Below are 23,639 nucleotides of genomic sequence, written 5' to 3' on the forward strand. Positions count from 1 at the left end.
TGCTTCATCATATTCGAATAAAAAATCAATAATTATAACCTAATTAATATTTATATATCATATAAGAATTTCGGATTATCTAAATCTAATCTTAAAAAAACCTAAACAAAACAGGAAATTCATGTTTATTTGTTGGGCGTTAAGATACATTTCACTGCTCATTCACTGTTTTACTATTCACATATTGGTCATTGCTTTTTTTATTTCATTTTGATTTTTAAACTTTTTTCTCTTTTAATGACCAATTTCTTTTATTTTACAATTAAAAGTCAAAGTTCTAAGTCACATGATTAAAGTTAAAAACCCGTAAAAAAACCAAGTGGTCATTGATGCCTTTGAGCAAAAATGGTGTTTTAGTTGGGATTAATCGTGATGCGCGCAAGCCGGCCCGGATACTCACGTTAATCTAAAAAAAAGATGTTTTAGTCCACAATTTTTATTTTCACTCTTTTTCGATCCTTTTAGTTTTTTAAATTTAATATTTTTTATTTATTTTTTTAGTTACGAAGAAAGATAAAGTGGATCATGAAGATAGAATATTTGCTTGGCTACTAAAAAAAGCCTTGATGTTAATAGATCCTCTTGTAAAAAAAATAAATTTGTGGTAGTATTTTCCATCAAAAATGCTAGAAAAATAGATGTATACTTGAAAAGGTTTTTTAAATCCAATTTAATTCTTGACTTTTTTATTGTTTTGGGTGGAAAAGAGGTAATTGAGGATTGTAGGGGTGTTTTCTTGTTTGTTTTTGTATTTTAAAAATATTTTTAAAAAAGTTTTTGATTTTTAATTTTTAATTACTATTTTTTGTATTTTCAAATCATTTTAATGAATTGATATCAAAAATAATTTTTTAAAAAAAATATTATTTTGATATTTTTTCAAGTGAAAAAAATATATATATTTTTATGTTTTTGAATCATTTTAATGTTCTATTATCAAAAATAATTTTTTAAAAATAAAAAAATATATATATTTTAAAATATTTTTTTATTAAAAATATTATAAAAAAATAATCACTTTCGTATTTACAAACACTTATGGTGTGGAAGGCACATCCCCATATTTGATGACTAACTCAGCTTTGCTTGCATGATGGCTTGAGGAAACAAAGGGTATCATAAGGTGGGGGGACCATTTCGAGACATGCACAAGAGTTGATCCCAGGACTTCTCGAGCACAAGGATCCAAGGCCAGGCAAAGGATTCTCGGCAAACAGCTGGTGGCTTTTGTGAAGTTCATCAAGGGGAAAGGGTGACGTAATAGCTTCATATAAGGTATTATTAGTCTGTATCTGTTGTTCAAGAGAAAACAACCATCCTGCGGTGTTTCTGTATAATTCTTGCGTGTGGATAAACATTTCAGATCCTTTTTCTGCAGGCAAGATGCAATGGATCTAGGGGAAAGGGAGAAAAGAGAGGTGAAAGATTAGATCGTGAATGAAGCTGAAGATTGTAAGTTCTTTGACGCTAGAGTTTTTGATAGCTATCTTGATCTGTTGCCTTGGTTTTATGATGGATCCAGTTGTATCAGTTTTCAGGAGGTGGTTCTGGGCTCTCGAGCATCCACTTCAGTCTCCATGCACGCTGCTAGATTCAGTTGGACTAACAAGGGTTATTATCTTGGATTTGATATCCTTCTCTCTTGAAACTATTTTTATTTAATTAGATAATAATAAAAATAAGCACTTACATAAAAACAACTTGATATATATATATATATAAGATTTATTTTGAGACAAAAATAAATAAATGAGATTTAGATTTAAAAGATATATTTTTACGTGCTTATTTATAATTATTAGAATTTAAAGAAAAATATTTTAACCATCTTTACTTTTTATTCAAAGAAACAAGCTACTAGTATAAAAAAGACATGTTTTGGTCGGAAAAAAAAATTGCATGAATAATTAATTTATAAAAACATTTTTTCATCCAAAATTAAATTATATTCAAGGTTTGAATGGACTTATTTATTTTCTTGAAAAATTCTATATCAAAATATAATTTCACCAATTAAAAAAGAAACGGATAAACCCGATCCATTAGGAGTCATAGGCCCAAAGATGAAATGGTCATTAAAGCCCATAACGTTTCCTAATAACGAAGCAGAAAGACCGCAGGGAGAAAACAGAGAGAGCGAGAGTAAAAATTCTTACAACGATGGCATTGAAGCGGCTAAGCCTTCTGCTCGCTCCATCTTCTGCTGCATCTCCAGCTTCTCCAGCCTTTCTTGGGTTTCCTTTTGAACGAAGCCAAATAAGAAATATGGGTATGATTCTTAAACCCTCTTTATTGTTCAAAGACAATAACCCCTTTTGCTGCCTTCATTCTTGCAGTAGTAGTGGTAGCTACAGGCATAGTAAAGACAAAAAAGGTTGTTCTTTTAGCAACATTAATGATGCCTTGTCTGCCTTCAATCACATGCTTAATTTGCAACCTCAGCCTTCTATTGTCCAATTCAGTAAATTATTGTCTGCAGTTGTCAGAATGAGATATTATGAGACTGTGGTCTTTTTGTCCAAACAAATGGAACTTGCAGGAATCTCTCATAATGTTTATACCTTTAACATCTTGATTAATTGCTTCTGCCACTTACATGCTGATTCTGGGTTCTCTGTGTTGGCCAAAATCATTAAACTTGGTTTTGAACCCAGTGTTGTCACTTTTTCTACCTTAGTTAATGGGCTTTGTGTTGAGGGTAGAATTGCTCGAGCTGTAGAATTCTTTAATGACATGGTGGCAAGAGGATATGAACCTAATCTACATACTTATAATACGATTATCAATGGTTTGTGTAAGATTGGAGATACCTCTGTGGCTGCTGGATTGCTCAAGAAAATGGACGAGGCAGGTTGTGAGCCGGATGTTGTGACATACAATACAATTATTGATAACCTTTGCAAGGATAGACTAGTCAATGAGGCTTTAGATATCTTCTCTCAGATGAAGGGTAAAAGCATTGAGCCAGATGTTATCACATACACCTCTTTAATGCATGGCTTATGCAATTCAGACCAGTGGAAGGAGGCTTCAGCGTTGTTAAATGAAATGATGGGTCTGAATATCATGCCGGATGTAGTTACATTCAGCATGTTGATTGATACACTGTGTAAAGAAGGCGAGGTTTCAGAGGCTCAAGGTGTATTAAAACAAATGACAGAAAAAGGTGTGGAGCCTAACATTTTTACTTATAATTCATTGATGGACGGGTACTGTCTCCGAAGGGAAGTTGTTGAAGCGAGAAAAATATTGGATGTTATGATAAGCAAGGGTTGTTCACCTGATGTTCTTAGTTATAGTATTCTGATCAATGGATACTGTAAGACCAAGAGGATAGATGATGCGAAGCAGGTTTTTGATGAAATGATTCATCACGGCCTAATTCCCGACACTGTTAGTTACTCCAATCTTATAGGTGGCTTGTTTCAAGCAGGGAGAGTTTTGGAAGCAAAAGAGCTTTTGAAGGATATGTATACCCAGGGCCACTCCCTAAATTTAATAACTTGCTCAATTTTGCTTGATGGCTTAATCAAGCAAGGTTGTTTTGATCAGGCGTTGGGACTTTTTCGAGACATGCAAGATAGTTACATGAAGCCTGATTTGGCAATCTATAATATCATAATCGATGCCATGTGCAAATCTGGGAAGCTTAAAGATGCAATGGAGCTGTTTTTGGAACTCTCTGTCAAAGGGCTGCAGCCTAATGTTCGGGTTTGGACTACAATAATCAATGGACTTTGCAAGGAAGGATTGCTAGATGAAGCATACAAAGCTTTCAGACAAATGGAAGAGGATGGCTGCCCACCAGATAATTGTTCTTATAATGTTTTTATCCGAGGACTTCTCCAGCACAAGGATCCAAGGGCAGTGCAACTTATCAGTGAGATGACAGGCAAAGGATTCTCAGCAGATGTGCACACCACAGAGTTGGTGGTAGATGATGATCTTGTTGTCAAACAGTTGCTTGGCTCTTGTGAAGTTCATCAAGGGGAAAAGGTAGTCTTGTCAAAGTCTGGACCAAGCCGCCAATCACTTCCTTTTCTTTTGTGTGGTTGTTAGTTACCTGTTTGGGACTAGCATCTGGTTCTTGTGGGTTATAAATCGATACATGTGGATTTATGTGTCTTTCAACATGTGGTTTACTAGATTTAATTGATGAAATCTATTCAAGTTTTCTCTTCTTCATCCTAATTAAGACGTCTCTGCTTCAACCAAAGAAGAATAGTGGAAAATTAATACTGAATCACTTCTTCATTTCATGGTTATCTGTCATGGAGACAGGGAGGTAGTAGTAATTTTGTCATTTTGAGCCTCTGTTAAAATAATACCTTTGAGAAGGTAGGTTGAAATCAAGAGTTGAGATCTTTAATAATTATTGAAGAAGGGGCTTAGGCAGTACCATAGTAGAACTTTCTTGGTCATAATGTTTTTATGAAATGAAGAAGGTGAGATTGTTCATTGTTGGAAGACATCAACCGTTCTGATCATTTCCAAAATAACATTATAAAATTGATTGCTTTAAAATTACAAAGTAAACAGGACTTCTTTGATTTACATGTTGCTGCTCTGCATTACTTCACCCATATCTATACCTGCATTTTGGCTTATTCATCGCCTCAATATCATAACAGGACTTGTAATTATAATATATGAATGCTTGGAAATACAGCTGTGTACGTTTCAGCATGTGACCTCTCTTTGTTCTTCCTTCTGTCAATAACATGTGCAGATGCTACTGACTAGCATCCATTTTCTCTCAAGTGAATCCAGAATCTTCTAACATCTCATTTTCTTTTTTCCTGTCCTGATCAAGTATCATGTATTTTTTGTTCAAATGAAAAACAACCATCCTGTATCTCAGGTTTGGTGTTTCTATATAATTTTTGTGGCATGTTTAACTACAAGAACATAGGGGAAGCCTGCTTCAATCTAGCGAAATATCCTTGGAGTCATGAATGATATTTGCTTTGCATGATTGTATGGTGATAAATTTGAAGTATAAAGAATTTTTAAAAATCATGTTATTATTTTTCTTGTTTATGACTACAACCAAGGCATAAAAAATGTAGGTTGTGAATAAACTTTTTGCACAAAATTTATACCTGAATAAAACATTTCACATCCGCTTTCTGCAGGCACACTGTGATGGATTTAGAAGAAAATGAGAACACAGAGAAGGAGATGAGAAATCAGATCATAAATTATGCTGAAGAGAATCGACAAGCTTTTTATGAGAAAAAACCAGCAAAGTTGTGACACTAAGAAAGCTCGGAACCGAGAAAGAAGAAGGTAAGTTTTTTCTAGGAAGCCACTTTTCTGTGCCCTTTCAGCCCTCTCTTGACGTAGATGCCATTACCCATGTTCCTTTCAACTTTATTACAATTTTAGAAAAATGTGTTTTTTCTGCAGCTGCACGTAGCCAGCCATGAGACATTCCATAAAGAAGCTGAAAAAAATTACTGGCAAGACAATGCAGAGCTCATTCATTGAGTGGTGCCGAATGTTGAAAAGAAGAGAGGTAGGAAAGATACTGAAAACAATCTTCTAGTGGTAATTCTGGTGCAAAGCCTGGAAAACCCACTTATCTTCCAATGACGATGCGTCTTGAAGATGAGATAAAGCCCTCCACCTCATATGATGCCACTTCAAAGGATGGGAAAGATGCCAAGGATGGCAAAAGGCAGGAAAGATAGCAAGGATGCAAATGAAAGGAAAGATGCCAAGAATGCGAAAAGACCTACTCCTGCAAATCCTATTGCAGCTGATTCTGCCACTGGAATAAGCATTCTTCACTCCTAAAGATGCTGCCAATGGTGGTGCACTTGACTTGTTGAATAACTATATGCTCCTGCTGCTGTTGCTGAGGATGAGAAAAGCTGCTTCAACGGAACCAGCTATTACTTGGTGATGGCACATCGTAATTCTTGCTATTAAGTCCTGTTTTCCATTTAAATACCGCGCTTAACCATTCATTTTGTATAATCAGAAAAATAGGAGCTCTCTGTTGCTGGAGTCTGCAGCATGTGTTGTGGAGAGCTTTCTTTTTAACTGTTGGATTTTCTGGCTTTATGTGCCAAAAAGAAAAAAGGATCTTTTTCTTGCTTTTTGTGCAATTATCTAGCTATATCTTTGCTTGAGCTTTGCATCTGATTTCCTGCATTTCTGGATCTGCCATTGAACTATTTAGTCGTTCTATACCTATCTTAGAAGGGTTATCCATTAGCAGTTGAATTTTGGAAAGTAAGAAAACCGAAAAGGTGCCCTGACCTCGAATCATTAGGATATGAGCTAGAAAAACTCCTCGAAGGATGCATGGGAAAAAGAGACATTACGGACGTAACAAGTTTTGGGTTGATTCGATGCAATTGGGATTTAAAACAGCCTTTTCCATGCCAAAACCCTGCAAAGGAGGTGCAAAAATGTAATTGTGGGGCTTGAAGACATTGGGGCCGATGAAGTGTAGCAACAGCTTGACATGTTATGCTAAACATACCAAATTTGAGTCAATCTATCCTAACAAGTTGAGTTCAAGCTGTGTCAGGTGCAGTAGAGAGGAGCCTCAAAGCTTCAAGGTTTGTTAGATTTCAGAATGAATAACCAAAGAGGCTATGACCATCACCTGAAGAATTTGCCGTTTGGCTGGATTTATTTTTGAAAGTTCTAACAATTTTTCGTGGATTTTGACAAAAAGGAAAGCAGATTGTTTCTGTCAGTTCAATTTTTTTTACCAGATCATTATCTGGCTGAATCTCTTTTTCAGCGTTGCTTATGACTTGGACTTTGCCGATTAAGCACTTGTTGCACAACCGAAGGAGTGCATTTCCAAAATTAATTCCCCTCTTTATTTATGGTCAGGTAATTCATAATACAGATTTATAAGAACCTGCAAAAGAATAGTGCTAGTTTGGGGCACAAATTACCACATATTTCGACCGCAAAATTGAACAGTTTATGGTTTCCCTGCTATGAATCATGAATGGTTACATGACACATCTATGAATATAACAATCATATTCGGAGCTGAAAAACAGATTGGCTTGTTTATAAATCTTGACAAATTTTGGAATGAAAAGAATTTTTTTTGCATTCATTGCCAAGAATCTTATAGTTAAGTAAGCTTTCCACAGGCTATGCCACAGGCTTGATAACATCTATCGAGAGTTGCATCTATACTCATTCTGCATAATGGAGATTTAAGCCAAGTTTCTAAATGGTGAAAAGAAATTACTAGAAGAAATTAAGGTATCTTCACTGAGCAGTAGCTAGTTCATTGGGCAGCCTGCTCATCCTCAGCAGCAAGAGTATCCAGTAGTCATCTTTAATAGGTGAAAGCAGTAGCAGCAGTTTAGTTGCAGATAGTGTAGGCCCTCTCCCATTATCGTCATCTTTCCCTTCATTTTCCCCTTTCCATCTTTCTTACTTTTCACATCTTGGCATCTTTCCCATCCTTTCATCTTTGGCAGGTGAGAGCTGAGGAGACATAACATGAGGTAAAGGGTTGTGGTTCGGCTTCAAAAAAAGTCGCCTCATCCTTGAACATCAGTGGGTTTTCCAGGCTTTGGTCAATTACGACAATGTAAGGTCTTATTTCAGCATCTTTCTTACCCCTCCTCTTTTCAATTTCAGCGCCTCTAGAGGTGATCTCCACACTCCACAACAGCTTTCTAGTAATGTTTGTCTGCCTCTATGGAGCTTCTCTTGGTTGGCCTAGTACAACTGCAGACAAACACCTGCATTTTTTACCTCCATAATAAAGCTGGAAGGAATGTGGAAAAGATAAGTGCATGCATGCACTTCAAAAGAAACGAGGACACACGGAAAAGTGGTTTTTGAAATTTTACCTTCTCTCTCTGTATATATTATGAGATTTGTGGGTTTCACAATTTGTGCCTTTTTACAGAAAGAACCCGTACTCTTCAGCTTCATTGATGATCTGATTTCTCATCTCTCTTTTCTCCTTTAAATCTAGATGAATGGCAATTTGCCTGCTAGGAGTTCGTAAACTTTTATTCATCTACATATTTGATGCCTCTATTATCAGCAATACATGAGAAGAAGAATATGGTTACAGGAACAAAGGGCTTACAATGGGACAGAAATCTACTTCACGTTGGGCATTATAATTAGCATCATTGAGTATGAAACAATTACTTCACCTTTTCTCCTTGATGACCTTCACAAAAGCCAAGCAGCCTTTTGAGGACAAGATTGTCATCTACCACCACCGCTGTGGTGTCTGCATCTGCAGAAAATCCCTTATCAGCCATTTCATTAATAAGTTGCACGGCCATTGATGCATCCTTGTGCTGGTGGGCAGTCATCCTTTTCCATTTGTCTGAAAGCTTTGTGTGCTTCATCTAGCAACCCTTCTTTGCAAACCCCATCGATTGTTGTAGTACAAACCCAATTATTAGGCTGCAACCCTTTGACCGAGAGTTCTGCAAACAATTCCCTTGCATCTTTAAACTTTCCATATTTGCACATGCCATCAATCATGATATTATAGGTCACCAAATCAGGCTGCAAGCCACTATTTTCCATTGCTTGAAACAGTCCCATTGCCTGATCAAGAAACCCTTGTTTGCATAAGCAATCGAGTAAAATCGAGTAAGTTACTAAATTTGGAGGGTATCCATTAGAATGCATGTCCTTGAAAAGCTCTTCTGCTTCCAAAGGTCTTCTTGCTTGACACAAGCCACTTATTAGAGTGTTGTAACTAACCGTGTCTGGAATTAAGCCTTGATGAGTCATTTCATCAAAAAGTTGCTTTGCCTCATCTATCCTTTTAGCCTTACAATATCCATTCACTAAGATGCTAAAACTAAAAACATCAGGTATGCGGCCCTTGCTTATCATCACCTCAAATACCTTTCTAGCTTCAACAACTTCCATCCGCAAGCAATATCCATTCATCAGCGTATTGTAGGTAGCAACATCAGGCTCCACACCCATTTCTGTCATTGTTTTCAATATAACTCGAGCCTCTGAAACCTCACCTTCTTTGCACATTATATCAATCAACACACTAAAGGCAACTAAATCTGGCATTATATTACCACCCTTCATTTCATTTAACAATCCAAAAGCCTCTTTCCATCGGCCTAAATTGCGTAGACCATGGATTAAAGATGTGTACGTGACAACTGTAGGTAAAATGCCTGTACCCTTCATTTTACAAAAAATATGTACAGCCTCATTAACTAATCTATCCTTGCAAAGTCTGTCAACAATTGTATTGTATATCACCACATCCGGCTCACAACCTACTACTTTCATATGCTCAAGCAATTTAATCACCTCAGTGGTTTTTCCTACTCTACATAAACCCTTGATTATTATACTATAACTATGTACATTAGGTTTATACCCTCTTGCCACCATCACATCAAACAATTCTATTGCTCGACCAATTTTACCCTCTATACAAAACCCATTAATTAAGGTAGAAAATGTAATAACATTTGGTTCAAGACCAAGTTTAATAATTTTCCCCAGGACAGAGAACCCATAATCAACATGGCATAAGCGGCAGAAGCAATTGATCAAAATGGTAAGAGATAAAACATCATGACTAATCCCAGCCATTTCCATTTGTTTAGACAAAGAAACCACAGTCTTATAATGTTTCATTCTGACGAGTGCTGAAAACAATTCACCAAACTCAACAATAGAAGGCAAAGGGTTCGTATTAACCATGTGATTGAAAGCAGACAAGGCATCATTAATGTTCCTAAATGTTCTGTTTCTATGTCTATAACTACTGGAAGAATGAAGACAGCAGCAAATGGGGCTGTTGTTGATGTTGTTGTAGAATAACAATGAGATTTTAGAAGGAAAAATAATCATACCCATCCTGATTTGGCGGAGAAGATGAAACCCAGTGAAGGTTGAACCTGAAGATGAAGTAGCGACCAAAAAGCTTAGCTTTTTCGTTGCCATCATCATCATCGCCAGTGGTAGCGTTCTCTCTCTCTCTCCCTCTCCCCTCCCCCCCTCTCTCTGTTTGATTGTTTTCCACTTTGTGGCCTGGTTTTGGCTCTGATGACTTCTTGATTCCAATTTGGTTTAGGGTTAGGCCCCTTTGCTGGTTTTTCGGTTTTAGGAGAAGTTATGGGCCTCTTGCGTGGGATGCATATAGTAAAATCAGAACCGACCTGCCATGTTGACGTGGAACCTGATTAATTTAGAGCTTGAATTGTTTCAATTTATAATATGCTTCTATTTTATAAGTATTAACATGATTGATTAAATTAATGGATTAAAAAATAAAATAACTGTATAGATAATTTTAGAATAAATTTTTATTTTAAAAATAAGAAAAACCTCACAACATAAAAAAATCATTTTATTATTATTATTTCAAGATAAAAAATAAAAGTTATGTATTATATAAAATCAAGACAGTAGAGTGTTGATGTTGAATATATCAATTAATTTATTGCTAACTTCGCAATATATTAATTATCATGAAAATAGATATATTGACATCCTAATTACAGCATTTACAGAATTATGAGTTCGAGTAATAAATACTAAAAATAATTTTTTTAATCTAAATTAACCGAATATTTACTCTTCTCAAAAAAGAAGAAAGATGAGGAATTCACTTGTTGTTTTTTTATTTGGAAATTGTATCAAATCAATGTTCTTCTTAATATATTTTAATAATTTTAATATCTTGGTATCAGAAATTAAAAAAATAAAAATTATTTTAATATAATTTTAAATAAAAAAATATTAGACACCTCGCATAAATAATAACATGCTAATATCTATAGTTCATTTTGGTGCCAAGTGGAGGCGCAAAGGCCTCATGGAAGATGTGTTGTGTACATTTGGCCAAGTGCACCCCATTTCTTCCATCTCTTTAAACGGTGTCATTGAAGGCCTAAATCAAGGAATCCAGGGAATCAAAATTGATTCAAAAATTATTTGGGTCCAGAATTTATATTAACCTAATAATTGGGGGCTTTTTTAGGCTTTCTTTATAATTTCTTAAGTTTTAAAGCTTTATTTTTATACTTGATGAACCCTAAACCATAAGAAATTTTCTAGTTTTGCCATCTGACTTTTAAATCCCGATTAATAAAAACACAAAGGAGATCAGATATTCATAATGTTAGGGAAAATATTTTTCATGTGAAGGGAATGAATCCGTAGCAACGTTCGTATTTAAAAAAAAAAAAAACAAAGGAGAAAGATTAATGCAAATGTTCGTACTTAAAAAGTTAAAAAAAAAAACAAAAGTTCAAAAAGGATGATTCTAAAAAAAATTATAAAACAAAGGATCATGTAAAAAAAAATATTATTAATGGGTAATGGTTTGAAAGTTCTTATAAAGATTTACTTTAATTTTTAAACTTTATAAATTATATTTATTTTTCATTTTTTACCATTCAATTTTGATATAAAAATTGATTTTTGTTTTTTTAGTTTCTGGTTTAAGAAAAAAAAGAAAAATTATTGGTTTCAGATAATAAAAAAAAATCAATATTGTTAATTGATTTTATTTAGTGAGAAAAATTTTATTTAATTGTTTTTAATTTAAAATTGAATGATAAAACAAATTTTAATTCATAATTTTAGTTATAGACTAATTTCAAATTTATATATAATTTTTTTTAAGGTTACGTATGAGTTTTGCAAGAAATTTAAGTTTTTTTTATGTTTTGAATAAAAAATCATTCATTTGCTGCTAAAATCTAGAAAAAACTAAACAATATGTAATCTAATTTTTTTTTTCTTTTAAATAATGTATTAGTGTTGTCCATCCCTATTTCATTTTTAAAAAATAAGTCTAGCTGCATGCTCTTTTTAAATTTTTGGACCAAGCAACATCTAACATTTTTCACTTTCTCTCTCTCTCTCTCTCTTTAATTCTACATTTTTTTGAAAACATCATTTTTTTATATGTGTTTCTTAAAATATTTTTTAACTTATATTTAAATTAATACCTTCACTCTTATTTATTTATACATATATATATAGTCCTTTTCAAATAATAATTGTTTTTTTTAATTATTTTGAATGTATTTAAGTTTTGAAGAGATTATTTTAATTCATCTATAATTTTTTTAATATTTTATATAATTAAAATTTATTTTTTAAAAATAATATTTTACATTTTATTTCTAATAAGTGCAACATTAGAGATATTTTATCATTTGATTTTAGTCAATTAATTTTATTTGTGTGTCTATTTCTACTATTATTTAATTAAATAAAAAATAATTTTAATAAATAAAATCATTAAACATAATTGGGTAAATAATTTATGTTACTAAATAATATATTTTCACTTACACGTACTTTTTAACTTTTTTAAGTATATATTTAGTTATCATTAATGATTTTTATGTTATTTTATTGACACAAAGAATTATTTATTTATTTATTTAGATATATGGATAAGTTTGTTAATTTATATTTAATATTTCTTAATATAAAAAATATATTTGAAAAGCTGGTGTGTGTGTATATATATATATATTATTTTTTTCTCCTTTGATTTTATTCAATTAATTTTATTTGTTTATCTATTTTTATTATCATTTAATTAAATAATAAATAAATTTAATAAATAAATTCATTAAATATAATTGGATAAATGATTTATGTTGTGAGATTAAATATTTTAATGTACATCAACTTTTTAATTTTTTCAAGAACATATTTAGTTATTGTTAATAATTTTTATTTTATTTTATTAACATAAATAATTATTTATTTATTTAATTAGATATATGTATAAGTTTATCAGTTTATATTTAATATTTTTTTATATGAAAAACATATTTGAAAAGTTGGTATATATATTTTTTTATTCTGATCAAATAGCCAGTGATCTTCGTTCGTGTTAATAGAACAAAGACTGACTTTTTATGTTGAGGCACTGTCTATGATCACTTGAAAAGAGTTAGACGCGTAGAGGAAGTGCCATAAAGTATGGACAACTTACAACTATTTTTCCAGCTAATGATTTGACACTTTTGATAGCTCTCTCTCTCTCATTTTCCTCGAGCATCGTTCATGTCTCCATCCTCCAGCATGAATCACGCACAAGCGACCCAAACTTTCTGGCCTATTTGGAGTTCATGTCCAGCCTTCTGCTGTCTGTTGCTCTCACTTTTGGGCACTCTTCTTGTATGGTTTTAATCTCAAAGCTCGCTTTCAATCACAAAACAACAAGAGCATTAATGTCTGGGTTTTTGGTCTCTCTGGCAAGCTTACAAAGCAACTTGATAATTTTACTCAGACTTCAAGGCTTATCTGGTGTTTTTTTTGTGTTTTATATCTGGAAAACCTTTCCTTTTTCTTCTTTTGGTTACGAGATTTAGCCACTGAATTTACTAAAACTTGAATATAAAAGGTAGTTGTTCTTGACGAACAGGCGAGGAACAAAAAATGCCTGCAAGAACTCAAATCCGTGTCCCAGCAAAGCGCGGGCAACAAAACTATCAATATATCCGTGTCCAAGATACCATTTTTGTACAAGAAGTGAAGCGAGGAATGCACATAAACCTGCAAAGACACATGTCTTATGGCTTCGAGCTACCCTATAACAGTGGAAGAGAGACTTTAGAGCCATTAGAGGGTCAAGCATGGATGAGGAAAGCAATTGATCTTTACACCGCTTGCCTTCCGTGCATGGCATAGAAGGCAAGAAATTAACTCCCACCTTGAGAAATTAGGAACATAATTTCTTTCCTACCAAGAAGACTTCTCTCTCTGTTTTTAGTAGATGAGTATAATAAATAGTTACAATTTTACCAATTAAATTTATTGCTAAATCATTCAATATAATTTTTCGAACCAAAAGACATGCATTACCATTGCCAAATTTAGATGCTTTAAGTTTTAAAAATAAAATATTAATTTTATGTAATCTTTTTCATTAGAAATTAAACATAATAAAAATACATTATTGAAATCCTTGTTTTCATCTGAATAAAAATATTTTCAGTTTTTACAATCCTTAGTGAGTTAATTATATAATCAATATATCAATTTTGAAACTTATAATTATTTTTTTTCAAAAATAATATATTTATATCAATTAACATTCTAATTTAAGAAATATGAGGAACTTTATCCCTCACCTAAAATATAACCAATTTAGCATTGATTATAAAATCAAGGATGTTCCAAGTTAGGTTTTTATATTAAATTAAATAAAAAATTAATTTGATAAAATTTGTAATTTATTTAATTTTGTTAAAATTCAAGTGAAATTTAATTTAATTTTTTAAAAACTTTTTATTTCAAAATAAATTGTTTTACTTTTTTAAGAAAAATTGTTATGTTATTTTAAATTAACTTTAGCCAACCTAAATTGAATTGTTCAAACCCGGACTGGGTCTTAGAGTGGTCAATTTATTCAGAGCATTCATATGAATAAATATAAACCATAACCATAACTCTCTCCTTCCCTCCAAAAGTCAAAACCATTACGAAAAATAGCAAAAAAAAATAATTCATTTTTTTGATCAAAATGAACTCAAAACAGCCTTACAAATCTGAATCTGACCTCCCAGTCCCGCCACTCCCCACCCTTCCCCGCCTCCACTCCCCTACCACCCCGAACTCCACCTCCAACCGCCGTGTCGCCATAGCCGTGGACCTTTCCGACGAGAGTGCATATGCAGTCAAATGGGCAGTCGAGAACTACCTCCGACCAGGCGACGCCGTGATCCTCCTCCACGTCCGGCCAACTTCCGTCCTCTATGGCGCTGATTGGGGGTCAATTCAACTACAAATCAATAACAAAAACACCCCTTTTGAGCTAAGTGGCTCAAACAGTCCTGATAATCGAGAAAGGCAGAAACTTGAGGATGATTTTGATAGTTTTACTAATAACAAAACCAATTTGTTGGCTGAACCTTTGTTGGAGGCTAATGTTCCTTTCAAGATTCATGTAGTGAAAGATCATGACATGAAGGAGAGGCTTTGTTTGGAAGTTGAGAGATTGGGGTTAAGTGCCGTGATAATGGGAAGTAGAGGTTTTGGTGCTACAAGAAAGAAGGGGATTAGTAAAGGAGGAAGTGTTAGTGGTGGGAGGTTAGGGAGTGTTAGTGATTATTGTGTGCAGCATTGTGTTTGCCCTGTTGTTGTTGTTAGGTGTAGTGATGATGGTAAAGAAGAAGAGAGTGTGAAAACAGGTGGTGTTGGTGACGGGGTTGAAGAGGGTCTCCATCCTGTGCCTGAGGAGGATCAAGAGGAGTGTGTTGATGATGAGCTGAAAGGTTTATTCTTTAGAACTTTCTATGTCTTTTTCTTAGTTATGAAATGATGAGTTTTTGATTTACTGATGTGAGTTTTGTGTTTATTCGGGAATTTTTGGGTTAGGTGATTGGTTTGATTGGTGAGGTTGTTTGTGCTTCTTGTAATGCTTTGGCAATTTGAGCCTTTTCGGGTCTTTATGTTGATGTTTTGTGGATAATTTCTTTTTTGATGTTGCTTGTAAATTTTAGCTTGGTTTGGGTAATTGAGTTATAGTGTAGGTGTAGCAATGGAGTCTTTCTATCATATGGTTCCCTTGAAAGTCCAAGAGAAAAAATGGGGATGGAGTTTTTCTTTTATTATTATTATTATTTTGTGCTGTTTCTGGCTTCAAGACCAGGTGAGAAAAACTAGCTCTTCTCTGCACTGGAATGATCGGTAATACTTGAATTGGCTATCGAGGCTTTTGTCTTTGGCTTTATTTTTTTTTAAATGAAGGAGAATCTGTTGTCCAAAATTCTCTAGGGGATTAATTTTTTCATTTTTCTTTTTTTTTTTAACAGAAATCTTTGTATAGGTTAGTTAAATACTTAAGAGTTTCTGAACTGACGGATGCAGTTCCAGTTTCTTAATGGAGAAGTAGCCACCCAAACTTGTTTGTTGTTTTGGCAAATATGGTGTGCACCCTTGCCTAGGAGATCTATTATGAGGAATGGGCTGAGTAGTGATAACGCTTTTGGGGCTTTGTGGTAGGCCAAGGGATATGATATAGGAAAGGGAGGGTAATAGCCTACCTGTCCTCTGTTTGACGCAGGATGGGCAAATAAATTTTATTCTTGATCAAGATGAACTATATCTATATTCTATTGAGTAGGAAATTGCTATATGCCCTTGTTCTTTCTCTTCTTGCTGCTGCGCTTTATTTTAAACATTGCTAGTAGCTTAGAACATACGTGGATTGCATTGGTGCTTAAGTACTAGTTTTTCTGTTTTCTGGAACTTCTGGCAATGAGACTTGGGACCTTTGACTCGGTCTGGTGCTCTTCTAATGTTTCTATTAATTTCGTCAGTGGATTTATTTGTTCTTAACTGTGTGTTTTCTTCGCCTGATAGCAGCTATGTTTCCTAGTGCCTGACTTCCTACCCTGTTTATGAAAGTTCATGGTTGTATAACTCTTAACCTCTCGTGTAACAGATGCTTAGAAAGTGTTCAGTGCAGTTGCAAGCCCCCTCTTGAATCCAGGTGACAATTAATTGCAGGTCATTTTTCTTTGCAAATCTTTTTACGCTCCCCCTTTGTTTTGCACAGAAGGAGGAAAAAGTTTAATTTAGATGACAAGTAAAACTTGCCAGGATTTTTTCTTTAGATTAAGATGTTCTAAGATTTTCATCAATGCTATATTATATTACATAGATCGAATTCTGATTGATTGCTTGGAGCACAGAGTTGTTGACTGTAACTGAAATAAATTTATATATGTAGTGTGCTGCTTCGTTCAGATTTTTTGCATGTGAATTGTACATTTTATTTGATAAACTCCTTGGTAATTATGTCCTCATATTTAGTGTGAGAATTATATACTAAGATGCGAAGTTTATTGTGATCTATTGGCCAAATCTGATATATATGTCCTCACATTGTGCAGCTAACAATTTAAGGCCCCAAAATAATTGAAGGCTGTGAACTGTCAAGAATTACTCTCTGTCTGGTTTCTTTAGAATTCCTGGTCAACTGGCTTGTTTTCAGATGCGATGTATTGGTAGTTACATATTTTCACCCAGTTTCTCTGAGAATGTTAATAGGTTTTTAGCATTCCAATGTCTTATGAGAACCGGCTTTTAGAGTTGTACAAATTTAAAAGTTGCATACTCTGGTTTCTGGACATCTTTAGCATCCCTTGTTTCTTTGTATGTGTAAAAAGCGTGCAGCTTGCATGATGATGTATAATACACTTTCATGGCCTTCAGGGAATCAGGCCATGGCCTTGCCCATGTTATTTCTTCATTGGCTCCTTGTCAACGTGTCCTGAGGAAACCTCGCATAAACTTCTTTCTGGTAATGCTGCGTTTAAAATTGCTTCTAAAATATTTGGCTGAAAAGGCATCAATTTAGTCAGATTAGGCAGAAAGAAAGTTATCATGGTTATGGAGCTTGCAAAAAACTAGGCAACCACTTTCTTCCTGCAACTTCATAAAATGTATATTTGCCTTCCGTTCTCCATCACATTAGAGCCATTTTCAAGCTGCAACTTGATTCTCATATACCATTCTATTAAGAGGCCGGTTCTTTGACAACAACCTCTACTGCTTTGAGTAACAAATAATGACAGAAAACCGTACGTCCACACAAAGTAATGTACTAACCAGACTTCGGAAAGCATAATAGAAAATCTCTTAGAACGCTATCAGAGTCCCCTCACTTTGACTCCTATGAACTAAGAACTCCGATCTAAAGTTCAGGAGTTTGCTACCAGGATCAATGAAATGATGATGATGGCCTGTTGTTGATTGGGTTCTACTTGGTTGTGAGCGGAGATGCCTTCCACTTGACCGTTTAGTTGAGGTCAAAGGTTGACTTTTACGAACATGAGTTGATGAAGGTAATGGCCTTGAACCAGCTAGACCATGGCTAACCTTTCTCACAGCTTTGCTCTCTGACCTGAGGCCACGATCAAATTGATGGGCATTGATGCCTACCCTAACTGATCGATGGACCAAGTTCTTCAAAGTGCTGGCTTTAATTGACTGCCGATTGAAGTAAAGCAGATGGGGAAGAAGGCCTTGTAGATATTTCTTGAGTTGTTCATCTCCAACACTTTTCTGCACTGGATTTCCTTCCAAGCTGATGGCTTGCAAGGAACTGTGGTTAGCTGCAAGTAGGCCCAGACATTTAGCGGTAGAGATTTTGTTGAAACGCAGATCCAGCAAGGTCAGTTTCAACAAACGGTGGAGACCCTCTACCTCGCTTATTTTATTTCCAGCCAAGTATAGCTCTTTCAGGGAGGAACACGATGCCAGACCTTTAACAAAAGAAAGTAGTGTTACAAGAATCAACATGACTAATGCGAGAAGATTTCAACAGTAATTCGGAAATTAGAACGAATAGGAAAGATACAACCATCAAATAAAAATCCAGCATATAACATACCATGTCCAATTCTGAATATTTGATTGTAGCTCAAATCCAGTACACGGAGGCGGGTGAGCTCGTGTAAACCCTCAATGGTGGAAATATTGTTTCTTGACAAATTCAGCATACGAAGTCCTCGAGGGAGGGCACCAGCCGACATTCTTACTGCTAGGCATATAAGAAACAAATAAATGTCAAGCACAAATTTCTCAAGAGTTCAGGACTATTCTGCCAAGGCACTTGAAAAAATGAAAGAAATAAAATGGGATGAAGGAGAAACAAACCAAAAGAGTTTCCTGATAAATTAAGCACCCTCAGGCTACCAAATACAGTAAGAAATGGGATCACTTCCAGCCCAAGGTCTGACATATGAGCTGTGGTAGCAGAGACACTCAGAGAAGAGATGTATCTTTTAGCAGCTTTTATACCAGGAGTGTCCTTCTTATCAACCTTGGCAGAAATCAAATCATTGGAATCTCCCTCAACTGGGTCATCGGCATCAGGCAATCCATTTGTTTCTTCAAAAGAATCATAATGTTGAAGTTTGTTTACCCAGTCCACGATACGCTTCATTTTAAAATCCTTACTCGGCAATTCTTCCCACAGCTGAGTGGAGGATTCCCCTTGGAGATTTTTTGCCAGGTTCACTTCGTCTATAACTGGCATTATCCAGTCCTTTGCCAAAGCTGAGTAATTATAAAGATCAAAACCTTCATCAAGACAACTTTCTGAATTGTTTTCCTCAGTTTTAGGCACATTAACATCCCATTCTTTTTCTTTCATTTTTTGAGTTTCATTCCCATGAATTGAAATTGTTTTCCACCTCAAGTCTAGAGCATTGAGGTCCTCAGAGGATCTTGACCGAGGTGCTAAATATTCACAAGAATGTCTATGAAAAGTCGGTGCACAAGAGCCCATGTCTGAAAAAGTACATGCTTTTTCAATGATGGGATGGCTGTGAGGTGACTGGTCACCAGAGACATTACCACCTCCACCAGATAATGGAGTATCAGAATTTTCAGGGCCTTCATTTTCAGAATGCTGAGCATCACCAATTGAGAATATGGATTCCTTCTTGACAAATTCAGAACTCTTATTAACAGATTCTAGTTGCTGAGCTTTCATATCCTCACTAGTTGGACTTATTCCTGAATCCTTGCTGCCATTTGGTCTAAGTAACACATTTTGATCAAGGTAATCACTATATACTCCTTGATCTATCTCCTCCTCAGTATCATTGTCACATAGATCCCTTCCCTCGAGGCATAATCCACTCCCGAGAGACTGACTTTTCCTAATAAGCCTTGTCTGATGGGATCCTATGTCATTCTTGACATTGATTTTGTTCTCAATTTTGTCTGAAATCCAGCTTTGTCCAACAGATACATCAGAGCTTGTCACACCCCTGATACCATTCCAACTTTGAGCATCTACTCGTGCATTTGGAAGTACTAAGCTTGAAGTGTTAGTCAATGCCTTAGGAGCTTGAATTTGAGAAAAATCTTCCAAGCTCTTATGCTTTGCTTCAGCAAAAGGGTGGGCTGTTTTCTGAAGGAGAAAGGAAACTCTGGTAAAAAAAAGCCATGAAACGGTAAGTACAGAGATTCTAAGTCCAATTCAATGATTTCTCCACATACCTTCGGTTTGTGAGGAAGGATGTGAGCATTGAAGCATGAGAACCTAACCATTGTAACAATACTAACGCGAGCTACATCTACAATTGGCCTAAACTTGAATAAAGAATGCTATCAGTAAACAACCATACTATTTCTGTTTCTTAACATCCAGACTCCTAGAGCCTAGAACTGATACCTGACTATCTTCAACTACCAACAAACTTCCAGAAAGCTAGCAAACCTTAGCCAAAATCAAGAGACAAACCCTTTGAAACATGGCACAGTCTCCAAGCATAAGATGATCTTGATCGCCTTAAAACACAAAGCAATATCACACCCTCGTTATCACCCCACACCCTCCTAGAGGTGTGAGAATGCTTTAAATCTGTTGCGGCGGCCAGAGTGAACCAGTATCTTTGCCAACTAGGAAAACCCAATTCCTATTATGCATAGGAAACGCTAGCCTGAAATTAAGGAAAAAAGTTCAAACAAATGTCCTGCATATTTATAATCTGCAGGGGTGATACAATGGGCAACCCATCATGAAAACTTCAAGACCCACATTCTGCTGTTTCAATCAAAACAGGCAAACATGAAGAAACAAAAACAATTTTCTGCAATAAGAAAACAAACATGGCATTAAAGATGCTTTCTTTCTCAAACATGGTTTCTAAACAAGAACCAAATCAAAGAATAGCATTCACAAAAACTGTATAGCCATCAGTACTTGGCAATCACATAACGCCAAAGCAGCAGCCAATAAACTTCAGCCAACCATAGCAAATTCAATATTTCAGGGAAAAAAAAAAAACTCAATGAAGCAGAGACAAATTGCTGTTATTCAAACAAACAAGAGACCAATCTATGCATATACAAAGAAAAAGAAATCTTTTCCCATATATTCAAGAACACAGATATCAAGCACACTTAACTTTTTTCTCAAAAACAAGCAAGAGGAATTCAATCTCTCAAACGAAAAACCAAAACCTTCTCCACAAACTTGTAAATCATATGAATCAAAACCAAGAGATACACAAAAACAAAAAAAGAACCCATTTTGAGAGAACAAAAATAAAAGCAACTAGCACCCAGGAAACTAAAAGAGAAGGAGAAACATGTTACCTTTCTCTAGCCAGGTTTTGATAAAGGCAATGGTCCTTTAGCAAGAGAAAAAAAAACTTTCTTGTTATTTTGCTGTCGCGTGTTGTTCTTGGGCTAACAAATGAAACAGATATCGTTATTAGAATGGAAAATAAAAAGAAAAAAGAAAAAAAAAAAGTGGTACAAATACGTCGCGGGTTGTTCTTGGGCTACCAAAAAAAACAGAAATCGTTATTACATTGGGAAACAAGAAGAAAAAGGGTAAAAAGACTTCTTTTAGAGAGAGATTTGATGAAGGGAGAGGCTATGTGGTAAAGCTTGGAACTTGGCTAGCCCTAAGATTTTGTGTGTATGTAATTTGTGATTGAGGTTTTTATAGGCCAAGAATATTTATGGCTGTGATTAAAGATAAAATTTCGATGATTTTTCTTTTTACTCCGAAAATGTGGAAAGAACAAATACACAAGTTTAAATGGATTCTACTTTATTAAGTATATTTTTATTTGATGGCCAAATATATATATATACACACACTATCTAACCTGCAATTTACTGCATGTTATAATTGTTTTTTCAAAAACTATATTTGTTTACATAAAAAATTTAAAATATAATTAAAAAGCATATGTAAACTTCTAATTAAATAAATTGATAACTATTTATATAAATAAAAAAATTAACAATAATCAAAAAATAAATAAAAAATTAAAAAAATAATGTAGATTAAGATGTTCAATTACACAAAATAAAACATTCATTTTTGTAAAGTGCACGAATGTAAAAAATAATAATAATAATAAATATAAAACTTCTATAAAAAAATAGAAAAAATTAAAAATTAAAAAAATAAAGACTGAAATTAAAATACCAAAAAGAGATGATAATTCTGTAATTATTTTGAAGGAAAAAAAAATAATTATTGGTCACAATCCAACTATTATATATTGTCAGGTATCATACTATATAAAAAAAACATAATAACATATTTAATAAAACAATAAAAAATCAAGTTTAATTATCAAATAATATCAAATGCAGTATCAAAATGATACTAACATCACACATTTAATATGAACTAATAAGTTTTTTTTATTAAAAAGTAAAAAATCAAATGTAATTCATGATTTGCTTTTCATGTGTCTCATTACTTTTACTTTTTCAAATTTTCTTTTCCAACGAGAAGAAAACAATGTGTATAAATATTGAATCTTTGAAGCCTTCATTGGTGTTTTTCTTGCTTACGATCTTAGGACATAAAAAAATAAAGATGGATAGCTCAGAAAAAAACATATTCAGCTACGAAGACAAAGAGATCAATTTTCTATTCCCCTCTAAAAAGAACAAAAATATGCACAGATTTTGATACTTGAATAAAACGTTACTATGATGGTGATAAATATGAAGAAAAGGAAAACTTTTTTTTTCTTCTTTTTTGTAGTTTAATTCAATATCAATTTCTTTGTTTCATCTTGTCTTTTCTAGTCTAGTTATCTCTTTCTTATTTTATTTTTTGTTTGGAATAAAAAATTAACAAAAAAAAACCTAGTTAAAAACTTGAATTAACTTGTTTATGTTATAGTTTTGAAACCTGACTTGGCTAACTCGAGACTAGAACTAGCCCGAATTAAAAAAAAAAAAATCCTGTTTGATCCAATAAAACCCAATTAAAAACTTGATTATAACTCGTTTAATATTTTTTTTCAAAAAAATGACCTAAACAACCTAGTTAAAATCTGAAACTTTAACCTTGAGTTGGATCAAGTTTAGAAATTATAGTTTATGTAGTTAACTTAGTCAGAAAATAACTCTTGATTTGTTAATTTTTTTTTAATATTTTTAAAATTAAAATGATATTATTTTAATTTTTATTTTAGGATCAATCTTCCCATTTCCTATTCATTTTATCATGGTTCTATTCTCAAGTTGGGTTTTATGATGTTGTTTTAAAGTGGCATATATTTCAATATGAAAAATATAATATAATATTAAAAAATAATTAAAATAATTTGGTGTTTTTATCTCTACATGCAAGGAAAATGCAAATCCATCAAAATTATCATCTTCAAAACAGAAACATAACCAGGGAAGCTTCCAACTCTCTGATCAATAAAAGAACATATGCCCTAGTGGAGATGAGACAGAAGAAAAAAAGTTTAAAAAAAAAAGGGAAAACAGAAAAATCAATAAATTATTTCATTCCTTTATCAGCCAATCAAATCATGTGAATGAGCTAGCTAGGTAATGTGGATTCCACCCTTGACATTCTAAAGCAGTGGTGGATGGGACATTACCATTCCTCAATCCTTGAAAGAGTATTTCCAATTAAAATAAGAAGAAGAAGAAGATGGTTTGATGATAAAAAAAAATAAAAAATTAAAAGAAGTATCAGATCTAAAGTTATAGGTGCTTTGAATTGCGTTCAGATATTATTCCAAGATAAAAATAAAATAAATAAGAATATGTTTCCATATATTACTTGTTTTTAAAAAAATATAAATTTATTTCAAAGTTATTTTAAAAATAAATTAATTTTATATCTCTATTTTATTGTTAATTTAACCAAGGACGTTTCT

At 33.7% G+C, this 23,639-nt stretch overlaps 4 protein-coding genes across 17 annotated transcripts; 2 read left to right on the forward strand and 2 right to left on the reverse strand.

Annotated features, from left to right (window-relative positions):
* The first annotated feature begins 2,121 nt into the window (after window positions 1–2,121).
* LOC105142524 (putative pentatricopeptide repeat-containing protein At1g12700, mitochondrial) lies at window positions 2,122–6,137 on the forward strand. Of its 2 annotated transcripts, XM_011050192.1 has the most exons (4): window positions 2,122–3,996; window positions 5,136–5,289; window positions 5,410–5,680; window positions 5,736–6,137. In XM_011050192.1, exons 1-2 carry the CDS (start codon window positions 2,161–2,163, stop codon window positions 5,163–5,165), a joined length of 1,866 nt encoding a protein of 621 aa, XP_011048494.1. In that variant the 5' UTR covers window positions 2,122–2,160; the 3' UTR covers window positions 5,166–5,289; window positions 5,410–5,680; window positions 5,736–6,137. The 2 variants fall into 2 exon arrangements, with proteins under 2 accessions (XP_011048494.1, XP_011048493.1); XM_011050191.1 differs by having other exon boundaries at window positions 5,410–6,137.
* Window positions 6,138–7,058: 921 nt separating this feature from the next.
* Window positions 7,059–10,111, reverse strand: LOC105142525 (pentatricopeptide repeat-containing protein At1g62930, chloroplastic-like). Of its 9 annotated transcripts, none has more exons than XM_011050202.1 (3): window positions 8,157–10,111; window positions 7,842–7,985; window positions 7,059–7,716 (listed from the first exon to the last, which is right to left on the reverse strand). In XM_011050202.1, exon 1 carries the CDS (start codon window positions 9,946–9,948, stop codon window positions 8,272–8,274), a length of 1,677 nt encoding a protein of 558 aa, XP_011048504.1. In that variant the 5' UTR covers window positions 9,949–10,111; the 3' UTR covers window positions 7,059–7,716; window positions 7,842–7,985; window positions 8,157–8,271. The 9 variants fall into 9 exon arrangements, with proteins under 9 accessions (XP_011048504.1, XP_011048503.1, XP_011048499.1 ...); XM_011050201.1 differs by having other exon boundaries at window positions 7,842–8,014; XM_011050197.1 differs by having other exon boundaries at window positions 7,842–8,031.
* Window positions 10,112–14,408: 4,297 nt separating this feature from the next.
* LOC105142527 (uncharacterized) lies at window positions 14,409–17,224 on the forward strand. Of its 3 annotated transcripts, none has more exons than XR_845570.1 (3): window positions 14,410–15,242; window positions 16,415–16,479; window positions 16,866–17,224. XR_845570.1 is itself a non-coding variant. In XM_011050205.1 (3 exons), the coding sequence occupies exons 1-2, from the start codon at window positions 14,492–14,494 to the stop codon at window positions 16,420–16,422; spliced, it is 759 nt and encodes a 252-aa protein (XP_011048507.1). In that variant the 5' UTR covers window positions 14,411–14,491; the 3' UTR covers window positions 16,423–16,462; window positions 16,866–17,224. The 3 variants fall into 3 exon arrangements, 2 of the variants coding, with proteins under 2 accessions (XP_011048505.1, XP_011048507.1); XM_011050205.1 differs by having other exon boundaries at window positions 14,411–15,242; window positions 16,415–16,462; XM_011050203.1 differs by lacking the exon at window positions 16,415–16,479 and having other exon boundaries at window positions 14,409–15,242.
* Window positions 17,225–17,393: 169 nt separating this feature from the next.
* LOC105142528 (uncharacterized) lies at window positions 17,394–21,421 on the reverse strand. Of its 3 annotated transcripts, XM_011050207.1 has the most exons (7): window positions 21,088–21,421; window positions 20,162–20,429; window positions 19,987–20,074; window positions 18,634–19,897; window positions 18,368–18,514; window positions 17,632–18,239; window positions 17,394–17,575 (listed from the first exon to the last, which is right to left on the reverse strand). In XM_011050207.1, exons 3-7 carry the CDS (start codon window positions 20,035–20,037, stop codon window positions 17,492–17,494), a joined length of 2,154 nt encoding a protein of 717 aa, XP_011048509.1. In that variant the 5' UTR covers window positions 20,038–20,074; window positions 20,162–20,429; window positions 21,088–21,421; the 3' UTR covers window positions 17,394–17,491. The 3 variants fall into 3 exon arrangements, with proteins under 3 accessions (XP_011048509.1, XP_011048508.1, XP_011048510.1); XM_011050206.1 differs by having other exon boundaries at window positions 19,987–20,429; XM_011050208.1 differs by having other exon boundaries at window positions 17,412–18,239; window positions 19,987–20,429; window positions 21,088–21,420.
* Window positions 21,422–23,639: the final 2,218 nt, after the last annotated feature.

Source organism: Populus euphratica, unplaced genomic scaffold (genome assembly GCF_000495115.2).
Source record: "Populus euphratica unplaced genomic scaffold, PopEup_1.0 scaffold147.1, whole genome shotgun sequence".
NCBI lineage: Eukaryota > Viridiplantae > Streptophyta > Magnoliopsida > Malpighiales > Salicaceae > Populus > Populus euphratica.

Excerpts from the sequence above, each read along its gene's own strand:
- LOC105142525 (XM_011050202.1), bottom strand. The coding sequence starts at position 9,948 with ATGATGATGATGGCAACGAAAAAGCTAAGCTTTTTGGTCGCTACTTCA.
- LOC105142528 (XM_011050207.1), bottom strand. The coding sequence starts at position 20,037 with ATGGTTAGGTTCTCATGCTTCAATGCTCACATCCTTCCTCACAAACCG. Across the intron at positions 18,515-18,633 it reads TTTATCAGGAAACTCTTTTG|TAAGAATGTCGGCTGGTGCC; the intron begins GTTTGTTTCTCC and ends TATGCCTAGCAG. Across the intron at positions 17,576-17,631 it reads ATAGGAGTCAAAGTGAGGGG|ATTACTTTGTGTGGACGTAC; the intron begins ACTCTGATAGCG and ends TCTGGTTAGTAC.
- LOC105142527 (XM_011050203.1), top strand. The coding sequence starts at position 14,492 with ATGAACTCAAAACAGCCTTACAAATCTGAATCTGACCTCCCAGTCCCG. Across the intron at positions 15,243-16,865 it reads TGTTGATGATGAGCTGAAAG|CTAACAATTTAAGGCCCCAA; the intron begins GTTTATTCTTTA and ends CACATTGTGCAG.
- LOC105142524 (XM_011050191.1), top strand. The coding sequence starts at position 2,161 with ATGGCATTGAAGCGGCTAAGCCTTCTGCTCGCTCCATCTTCTGCTGCA. Across the intron at positions 3,997-5,135 it reads AAGTTCATCAAGGGGAAAAG|GCACACTGTGATGGATTTAG; the intron begins GTAGTCTTGTCA and ends CGCTTTCTGCAG.